Raw genomic sequence first — 11,382 nt, forward strand, 5'->3', positions numbered from 1 at the left:
TTTTCTTATTATAGTTATATTAAAAATAGGGCTGTCGAACGATTAATCGCGATTAATCGCATCCAAAATAAAAGTTTGTGTTTACATAATATATGTGTGTGTATGGAGTATAATTATTTTCTATATATAAATACACACACATGCATATATATTTAAGAAAAATGTGTTATTTATATATAAAATATTTATATATAATATAAATGATATATAATATGAATATATATACACAGTATATACATGCAAATATTTCTTAAATATATACATGCATGTGTGTGTATTTATATATAGAAAATAATTATACACCGTACACACACATATATTATGTAAAAACAAACTTTTATTTTGGATGCGATTAATCGCGATTAATCGTTTGACAGCCCTAATTAAAAATTGTCCTGGCTCTTCCAAGCTTTATAATGGGAGTGAATGGGTTTATGTCTTTGGAAGTCCATCAAAGCGCATCCATCCCTGATTAAAGTGCTCCACGTGGCCCAGGGGGGTTAATAAAGGCCTTCTGAAGTGAAGCGATGCGTTCTTGTAAGAAAAATATCCATATTTAAAACTTTATCGGCTAAAATAACTAGCTTCCGGCAGACGGCCTACGCAAGTCGTCTTACGCCAAAAGAGTAACACTTGACGATGTATGACGTAGGATGTAGGAGTAGCGTAAGCTTTGGCGCCTCTCGTGGTTCAAACAAACAGGGCTGGGCAACCGCGTCCGTCATTACGTTGTGCGTCAAGTTCAAGGGTTACTCTTTTGGCGTAAACGTACGGCCGTTTGCCGGAAACTAGTTATATAGTTGATAAAGTTTTAAATATGGATATTTTTCCTACACAAGCACTTTTATCATGAATGGATGTACTTTGATGGACTTCCAAAGACATACACCCATTCACTCCCATTATAAAGCTTGGAAGAGTTAGGACTCAATAACTCTGATTGTCTTCGTCTGAAGGAAGAATGTCATATACACTTAGGATGGCTTCAGGATGAGTAAATCATGGGCTAATTTTCATTTTTGGGTGAATTATCCCTTTAAGCTCTGCCATCACAGGAATAAATCACATTTTTAAAATACGTTTAATAATAAAACGTATTATTATTTACGTTTAAATAATAAAAAACAACTATTTTAAATTGTAATAATATTTCACAATATTACTGTATTGTTTTGAATCTAATAAATGTAGCTTCTTTCAAACACTTAAAAACATCTTACAATCTCAAACTTTTGACTGGTAGTGTATAATATGGAAATACATTTCTGCAATAAATTCAATAGGAGTATTGAATTTTAAAGAACTTTCTGTAAGATAAGATAAGGACGGAGAATGAGTACAAATGAAACCAAACAGGCAAAACATTTTCATGTTGTCGATGTTGTCTATTTGGATAGTTCCCCCAAAATAGTTAATCATTAGATAGTTCTGTCATCATTTACTCACCCTCAAGTTGTCCCAAATATGTATGAGTTTCTTCTGTTGAACACAAAAGAAAATATTTTGAAGAATGTTGGAAATGGAAACTAAACAAAAGCTGATGGACCACATTTTTTTCTCCATACTATGGAAGTCAATGGGGTCCATCAACTGTTTGTTAACCATATTCTTCAAAATATCTTTTGTGTTCAGCAGAAGAAATACATTTATATAGGTTTGGAACAACCTGATGGAGAGAAAATGATGACAGAATTTTCATTTTTGAAAAACTATCACTTTAAATAAGATGAGGAAAAATATCTGGTCTTGTTATAAAGACAGTGTTGGTGGTCTTCTCTCACCCCTGAGACGCACATCCCATCATACCATTTTGATTAAAAAAAAATAACAGTTATCATAATTCCGTTAGAGTTACAGTCCCTACTGGCCACTAAAAAAAGAATGAGACGGTCATAATGTGACTCCTCTGAGGACAGTGATTCCTCTAATGCTCACATTTTATTATTCCCTTAATAGTTAGATCTGGTTACTGGTTTCTGGGATCGGCATGGCATACTTCAGACTGCAGATAGTGAAGCTGGTAGCGTACGGATGTGTGTCCGTTACCTGTGAGGACCTGCGGGGTGGCTGAGTGGGGGATAGTAGCAGCGTCCTGGGGGATTGAGCTCATGTCTGGCTCTGGGGTGCTGCTGGGAGGAGAGATAGCCAGGGGCGTCATCAAGCGAGACTTCAGCTGGAAAAAAATATATTTATTATTATTATTATTATTATTATTATATAATTGATTAATACAAATATATTAAGATACTTATAAAATATATATTTATGCCATGTCATATTTTATATTATGTTTTATTACAAATACAATAAAGTAAACTAACAATTACAATAACAAACTATATCTGATATACACTGATGAGCCAAAACATTATGATCAGTCACAAGTGAATATCGTTGATCATCTCCTAACAGGTCCACTTATTAAGGTCTGGGTAGATTAGATGCAAGGAGAAATGGGCAGGAATAAAGATCTAAGCGACTTTTACGAGGGCCAAATGATGACAGAATTTAATAGCAGTAAATTTACTTTCCTGCATCCTAGCTCAAAATCAATGCTTTACTGTCAAGTGCATTTCTTTGTGACAAAAATGCAATATTACAGGTGCCATTGGTGATTATCTGCAGTAACATTTTTTTGTTAAGCTGGTTGAAAGTCTTCTCATATCCTGATAGCAATCACTCTGTTAAGCGGTCTAAATGTATTTTTTATAAATATATGTCGTCTGTGGAAGGCTTAGGACCATAAAATGTTCAATAGTTGCGTTCGGTCCGAATGATCCTCTGGCATGTGTTCCCTGTCGGTCAATGGGTCTCATTCATGAAACACGAGCAGAACGAATTTTTATGTAAATCGTGTGTAAAGTTAGCCTGGTTAAAACCAGACCATTCTCAGTAGTAACTGAGTTATGGTCTGGCAAAGCTCCATAGACAAATCATTTCTAAAGGGGCGTCACCAACGGACGTCGCTCAAATGCCTCTGGGCGCAGATGGATAGACCTAAAACCAATCAGAGCGATCGGCATCGTGTAAAGCCATATTGCTGCGTCCCAATTCGCCTAAGTTACACTACGCCATAAAAGTATGTACTCTTTTTGTGAAGAAAAGGTATTTACTTTTGAATGTGTAGCAAAAAAGTAGGCAAGCTTTGGGACATACTACTACGTCATCTTTATCGCACGGATCTGTCGCGTGCATCCTGTCACTTAAACTGCCCTGTCAATCATCGTGTCACAGTTAAAATCCTCTATTAAATCTAATTTAATTTCCTACCGTTTCGGAGAGAAATGTAGTAGCACGTTCATCTGCCAGTGGGTCTTTCAGGGAGACTGTCCTCATGTGTTTGCAATTTGAATATAATAATGCATTTAAAAGTTGAACGGACGTTGCTCAAATGCCTCTGGGCGCAATTGGATAGACCAAAAACCAATCAGAGCGATTGTCATTATGTAAAGCCCGCCTCAACGTTTCTGATTGGTGCCGCGATTTCTAGGCCATGGAAATGGGCTTGAATGAGCTCTTTGCCAGACTACTTCTCGAGCAAATCTGAATTTGCCGGAAGTTGTCTGGGTTTTCCCAGGCTAGTGTAAAGTAGTTCTGGCGTAAATTTTCAGATTCATTAAAATGTTCGTATTTTCCAAATGTTAGTTGGTACGAAAGAAATCTACACCTGCTCCCAGCCACGCGTAAATAGTGCGTTTAACATCCGAACGTTTTGCTCATTAATAAGGCTGCATTTTAATTCACCTTAATCGGGTACATATTTACACAGCATTTTGAAAAAATTTTATATATAGTAATTACATACGGTTTTTCTTTTTACTTCTGGGGCTGTTCGATTAACAGATGAAACTCTGTAATATGTAATATGCTGCCAAGCTTCCTTTTTTTTAGGACCTGATACGCCACTATGTACGCTTGAAAATAAAATATGGCGTTTTGATAATAAACTTCTGATAATAAAACTTCAATTTCTGCATCTGAGAAATTTCTCTTTTTCATTCGCTTTTGAGAAGACATGTTGAAATCCTTCGTTTGGTGTCATAATATGATGCCCATATATAGTTGTCAGTCGGATTTAATGGGCGGGATTTATGGTAATTGAGAATGAGCGTGCACGTGCGTCCCATTTACGACTGATTGGAATTCATTAACACACACATTTCACTATCACATCTGACGTTTACGAAGTATTTGTGAATCAGGAGAAGAGTTTTCGGGAAGGTCTCTTTACGCTCAAATCACTCACATATTTACTCGTATATTTACGAATGTTTCATGAATGAGACCCAATGTGTGTTTGCGTACCCCTGCGCAGGCTGTTCACGCAAACATCAGTCATCATACGCTGTGCAGATAGAGTTTCCTTCTGAACCGACAACAAGTGGCACTGGCAAAGGATCTACGATCTATCCATCTTACTCGGAGCCAAACAGACTCTCATTGTGGAAACCCTGTCATGCAAGAAATATTATCACACACTGACAAGTTTTGCTAGCTAAACTAAACGAAAATATTCTGTTTTTAAGAATTTGTTTGGTATTGTAGTGTTACTAACTGTACTATAAAAGTTTTCTCACCAGTGAATGACACATGATATTGGTATTACAGTAACGTTGTCTCCGGTCTTCTTGGCTGTGCGCGTTCATGCTTTCAGGAGGCGTGGCTTTGGACGGCGATTTGCAGGGAGGGACGTACGCTTTCAGTGCTATCAGGCTAAAGTTAGCATTTTCTGCACCTTTAAGTTTGCTAACTGCATTGTATAATAAATAGGGCTGTGAAAAGATTAATCGCATCCAAAATAAAAGTTTGTGTTTACATAATATATGTGTGTGTATGTGTATAGTTATTTTGTATATATAAATACACACACATGCATGTATATATTTAAGAAAAATGTGTTATTTATATATAAAATATTTACATTTATAATATATAATATAAATTATATATAAATATATACAGTATATAGATGCAAACATTTCTTAAAAAAATACATGCATGTATGTGTATTTACATATACAAAATAATTATGCACATACACACACATATATTATGTAAACACAAACTTTTATTTTGGATGCGATTAATCGCGATTAATCTTATCACAGCCCTAATAATAAATCTACAATATCTATTATTATTTGTGTCTGTGCTGTTTTATTGCATTCATTCAGCAAAACATTCCCGGGGGAACCAGATGGGCTGGATTTGTCCAGGGACGAATTTTAGCCCCGGTCCAGCCCTGCCACAGGACAACTTCAGGGGTCTTGCAAAGTCCATGCCCCGGTGTTTTGGCCGCACGCAGAAGACCAACAGCATATTAGGCAGGTGGTCATAATGTTTTGGCTCATCCGGTAGAAAATGTCTTTTTTATTTAAAAGTCTTGCAAGGATGTTTACTGCAAATCTCCTAACATGCACACACATTGTGGTAGTGTGTAGCTCTTTAAATCAGCAGCAGAGACATTATGAGGCCTGTGCACAGGCACACGGCTAAAAATAACTCCGCAGCAGCAGACTGCAGATACATCAGTCAAAGAACAACCACCTTGTCCCCTCCTTCTCTCACAGTCAACATCAGACGGGCCTACCTATATACAAACACACACAAGACATTACTCTGCTCCTCTAGCTAAATAATTATACAATAAGCGTAACCAGTATGTATTTAAATGCACCACTTGATGACATTTATGCAGTTGGCAGACACTTTTGAACCTTATCTTTGTGGTCTACAAATACATACTCATATTTAAATTGACACACAAACACTCTGATGTTTACTGACCTTAAAGCCAGGCTTCCTTCCTCTTTTCTTAGGCACTTTGATGGGTGGGAGGGATTCTGGGTAGCGACTCTGATATTCCGGGTGCCTCTTCAGGGGTGGGCGACCCCTCTTGCGACCTGGAACTTTTCCACTTGGGGGCGGGAGGAATGAAGGGCTAATGGCCCCAGGTGACTGCATCTCTCCACCTCCTGACTGAACTGATGCAGCAGCAGGAATACTCATCAGACCTGAGAGAACACCACAATGTCAATGTCAGAACTGCATTTACAGTGATATTTAATCATTTTTTATATTTTTTCTTGATTGAATGTAAAAATATTGATGTGTGTACTGTTTCGACTGCATAATGTGATGGAGATTTTCCTTTTAAAAATACTTTAAATTGTATACTATGTGAACTTTCTGGTTTGGGTTTCATTGGATAATTCAAAGTTATAAACAGCAACAAAGACACAAACCACAACTTTTGTAATTCCCAACCATCAATTCATCTTGTAACTCTCCAACTCACTCACCAACTACAAACAAGCACACACACACATATGTGTAGTCAGTAAAGAAATTTTGGGCTCCCAGACCTTTTGACCAATGAATTTCCATGACTTTTCATTCGTCAGTCATTCGTGATTACTGGATAATTTTAGTAATCTGAAAGAAAAAAAATAAATAATATAATATAGCAATTTTAGCTGATGAAAATTTTTGAAAAGAATAGACATCAATAAATCAAAAATAGTAAAAGAAAAGAAAATGGCAGTCCTGTTCCGCATGTACATGCTATATACTTATTATAATACCTGGTTAATAAATAGGTACTAACCCTGAGCCTACACCTAAACCTAACCTTAAAGGATTAGTTCACTTCAAAATGAAAATTCTGTCATCATTTACTCGCCCTCAAGTTGTTTCAAACCTGTATGTATTTCTTTCTTCTGCTGAACACTAAAGAAGATATTTTGAAGAATGTCGGTATTGGTAACCATACAGTTGATGGACCCCATTGACTTCCATAGTTTTTCATTGTTTTTTCAATGTTTTTCAAACATTTAAAAAGATAATTGCGTCTTTTTATCTCACAATTGCGAGTTTACATCTCGCAATTCTGACTTTATTTCTCAGAATTTCTCAGAATTTTTTATTTCTCGATATAAAGTTAGAATTGCGTGAAATAAAGTCGCAATTGCGTCTTATAAAGTCAGAATTGCGTGAAATAAAGTCAGAATTGCGTGAAATAAAGTCGCAATTGCGTGTTATAAAGTCAGGATTGCGTGTTCTAAAGTCAGAATTCTGACTTTTTTTCTCGCAATTGCGACTTTATATCACGCAATTCTGACTTTATAACACATAATTGCGAGTTTATATCTCTGACATCTTTTCTCAGAATTGTGAGATATAAAGTACAATTCTAAGGACAAAAAAGACTGACTTTTTTTTTTTTTTTTTTTTTACCTCAGAATAGTTTATATCTCATAATTCTGACTTTATAACACGCAATTGCGACTTTATATCATGCAATTCTGACTTTATATCTCCCAATTGCGACTTTATTCCTCAGAATTGCGACTTTATATATCGCAATTGCGACTTTATTTCTCGGAATTGCGACTTTATTTCATATCTCGCAATTCTGAGAAAAAAAGTCACAATTCTGACTTGATATATCGCAATTGTGAGAAAAAAAGTCAGAATTTTGAGATAAAAAGTCGCAATTATTATTATTTATTTATTATTCAGTGGCGGAAACAAGCTTCCATAGAAAAACATGCTCAAACCATACAGATATGAAATTCTCAGCAAACTGGGCTGGAAATATATGAAGAACAAAAGCTGTGAGGTGGCTTACACTGTGCAGAGGGTGGAAGAAACAGACACTGTGCCACATAAAAGCATCTTCACTATCCTCTGCTCTTCCAACTCTCTCTCTCTCTCTCTCTCAGTCGGTCCCCCTCCCCCAGCCCTCATTCGCTCTCATCCCCTCCCCCTCCAGCTGTGGCGCCTGGCCTCAAGATCAGCCCTGACAGACGGCTTCCCCTGCTCTCATCCAACCTCTTTACCCAAGTATTCCCTGGAACTCTGTAGACCCTGGACCTTTTGAGGTGAAATTAATTATTATGATTTAATTATGATTTCCTGGAAAAAGAAACTAGTAAGACACATTTTATCTCATAACTACAATTAAAATAATGATAATAATAAAAAAAAAATCAGGTTAATCAATTATTGTTAATTTGACTATTTTATATCCATCATGCTACATTATAATCTTCTGTAATCGAATACACAGAACACACTACTTTCAAATTCAGGTTTTTTTAAAGGGGTGCAATATAAATATGCTTTGCAATTCGCTGTAGTGTGCACAGACAATAGACAGTTTGAAGCTCGGCTGTTAAAGCAGAGATAATAAGAAAGGCATGAATCTGCATCTGCTTTTCCAGATAAATATTCATAAGACTAAATGAGGAATAGTGAATACTTTATAAGAATATGTTATCTGCCCAAAGCATCAGGTAACATGTCATGTGACATATTATGCCGAAATATAAAGAAATGTGTCATTTTAATAACTATTATTTGTCTACAAGATAAATAGGGATGACCCTGATTCAAAGTTATTTTCCTAGCCACTTTCTAAACATCAGATTATTTCCGCTCACCTGCTCTCTCTCTCTCTCTCTCTCCCCCATGCATCAGCCAGGCCATGCGTAATTACATTAATCTATTTCTCGAGCACTGTGGTTTCCTACAGATGCATAAATCCCTTCTAATTCCGATGAATTTATGAAGCGGTGCACAGCAAACCCGTTCAGAAAGCAGAGAGAGCGCGCGCCATTAAAAATAGAGCGTCAAAAATAGAGCACCGTTCCTCATGCGCGTGTTCATGTTTACGAGCCGTGTTGCATTGCGCGAGGTCTTCCTTCCTTATTTCCTAATCTCACCGCGAAATCAGCGGAACGCAAACGCATTTTTTGAATGTATGAACACTCACCGACCACTCAGCTCTGGAGCGGATTCGTTATCAGCAATGTCAAGAATAGCGTATCAAGCGCGCTTCCACAGACAAGACCGGCCGCTTCTGAAACCCCCGCGCGCTCTCGATACCACCGCGCGCTCCGCAGTCGCTACCTCGTCCCATTTCTGTCGTCATGGCAACTGGGCGCCTAACATCCTCCCTTTGCCATAGTCATATGCTGATGCGGAGCCTGCGGAATAATTTACACCACAGCCAAGACTCCCAAAACGCAATCCCCACTGCCAAGAGCTAATGGACCGAATTTTGTTAGCTGATTAAACAAAAAAAAATATTATTAATGATGTAACCAGTTTACAGCTTACAAAAAAAAAAAAAAAAGAAAAAAAAAAAAAATTCATTACACACGTACTAATTAATATAATACATAATTAATAAATAACTAGATGATTTTAAAGAGAACAACAAACAACAACAAAAAACACGAAAAAAACTTTATAGTAGTTAAATATTTGGGGCAATTTTAAACGAGTAAAACTCTAAACTCTAAAAATCTACAGGCTAAACTAGAACAAATTGGAAGTATAGTGAGATTAATATAACATTTAAAACCCTTCAAATATATATATATGTATGCGTTCTCACATAATTTGGACAGAAAACTGATTTCAAGATTTTTTTCTCTATGCTTAAATAATATAAACAATTCTGTGGACATAATAACAGTGCAAAGAACTTGTAGTTTTAATAGATTGAAAATGTAAAAATGTTAGTACTAGCCTACATTTAATTGGTTAACTGTAGATTACCTTATATGCAGGCTAGTATATTATATTTTAAAATGCAACTAATCTAAAATACTGTTAAAAAAGAATTAAAAAGCATGAATTAGCTATTAATTGAGAACATTTTATCATATTTAACAAAGCAATATGTAAAAAAAACAAAACAAAAAAACAATATATGGGTGAAATTATATTTTGTAGGCTAATTAATCTTTTATTTAAAACTGTTCTGTTATTATTATTATTACATTTTGCAGACAATTTTTAATAGCTTAAATAGGGTGGCATTATATTATTTACTGACATTGACAGTTATGAACTCATGATGCAAAATAATTGTTTGCATTTTAAACAAACAATAAATAAACAAATATACAGTACCGGTCAAAAGTTTGGAAACATTACAATTTGTTACAAATAATAATGATAATAACTGAGTATCAAATCAGCATATTAGAATGATTTCTGAAGGATCATGTGACATTGAAGACTGGAGTAATGGTTGATGAAAATGCAGCTTTTCATCACAGAAATAAATTATATCTTAAAGTAAATAGAAAACCATTATTTTAAACTGTAATAATATTATTTTTTTTATTTTATTTTTTTAAATCTGTATTTTCGATGAAATAAATGCAGGCTTGAGCATACGAGACTTCTTTTAAAAACATTAAAAAATAGTAATGTTTCCAAACTTCTGACCAGTACTGTATATTAATCTCCAGCTCAGAATGTTCAAGTCCCTTTCAGGTTAATTAATAATCTTATACAAAGGATTTCAAGCTGCATAGTTTTAAACACCCTTATAACCTCTTAAAGGAAGCTTGGAGGACTTTAGATAACCTCTTTTACTAAAAATTCAGGTACTTTATTATGAATCAAGACCAAGTGGCATTTTTTAATTAGACTACTATGAAAATGAATCTCAGAAAAAAAAGGTACAAAAGCTGTCGCTGGGACAGTACCCTTCAAAAGGGTACTAATATGTACCATTTAGGTACTAATATGTACACTTTTGGTACCAATATGTACACTTTTGGTACTAATATGTACACTTTTGGTACTAATATGTACACTTTTGGTACTAATATGTACACTTTTGGTACCAATATGTACACTTTAGGTACTAATATGTACACTTTTGGTACCAATATGTACATTTGAGGGACTAATATGTACACTTTTGGTACCAATATGTACATTTGAGGGACTAATATGCACTCTTTAGGTACAAAAGTGTACCTTTTGAAAAGGTACCGCCACAGTGACAGCTTTTGTACCTTTTTTTCTGAGAGTGTACATATAAGTGTGTAAAAAACACAAACAGCACAATACACTCCAAGAAAAAGAGCAAATTAAAAACAACACTTCAGAAAACCCATATAGGCTACAAGGCAAACCAGAGGAAAGACTAAATTCACCTTATCCACAACACAAACACTGAACCAACAGCACATAACACAACGCTTCTGAGCTCTCAGCCCTTATGAGACCGGTTATTATCATCAGTTTAACATTCACTCATCAGTGATGGTGCTAGTCACTTGTCAATAGGTCATTGAAAAGGTAGCTTCATTAACCATGCATCTGACCAGACAGACCCTAAGCAGATGATTTCACGAGGCGCAGTTGGATAAAGCCCCCCATTCCTGGCCTGATAACTGAAGGAGTTATGACTGGAACTACAGGATAATCTCAACACTCTGAGTCCTAGCACTGTACAGAGCCGGACGAAGCCTCCTCCTTCCCTTCCGACCCCCCTCGGAAGAACGCTGGGAATGTGTAGCACTCCCTAAGTCAGAGGTGGGGAGGGGGGGGGGTCTGGCTCATGTACCACAC

General features: G+C 35.9%; 1 protein-coding gene across 4 annotated transcripts in view; it reads right to left on the reverse strand.

Moving 5' to 3' along the window:
• The window catches only part of scml4 (Scm polycomb group protein like 4), a 42,336-nt gene that overhangs the window by 17,456 nt on the left and 13,498 nt on the right, over positions 1 to 11,382 (reverse strand). For 2 of the 4 annotated variants that reach the window (XM_079889456.1, XM_079889454.1), the window contains exons 2-4: positions 6,366 to 6,435; positions 5,788 to 6,014; positions 2,047 to 2,173 (exon numbers count right to left, since the gene is read on the reverse strand). In XM_079889456.1, coding sequence (XP_079745582.1) covers positions 2,047 to 2,173; positions 5,788 to 6,014; positions 6,366 to 6,387 — 376 coding nt within the window. In that variant the 5' untranslated portion in view covers positions 6,388 to 6,435. Of the gene's footprint in view, positions 1 to 2,046; positions 2,174 to 5,787; positions 6,015 to 6,365; positions 6,436 to 8,776; positions 8,885 to 11,382 lie in introns of those variants that run through there. The other 2 variants (XM_079889455.1, XM_079889453.1) reach the window with 2 other exon arrangements.

Source organism: Squalius cephalus (genome assembly GCF_949319135.1).
Source record: "Squalius cephalus genome assembly, chromosome: 12".
NCBI classification, from domain to species: Eukaryota; Metazoa; Chordata; class Actinopteri; order Cypriniformes; family Leuciscidae; genus Squalius; species Squalius cephalus.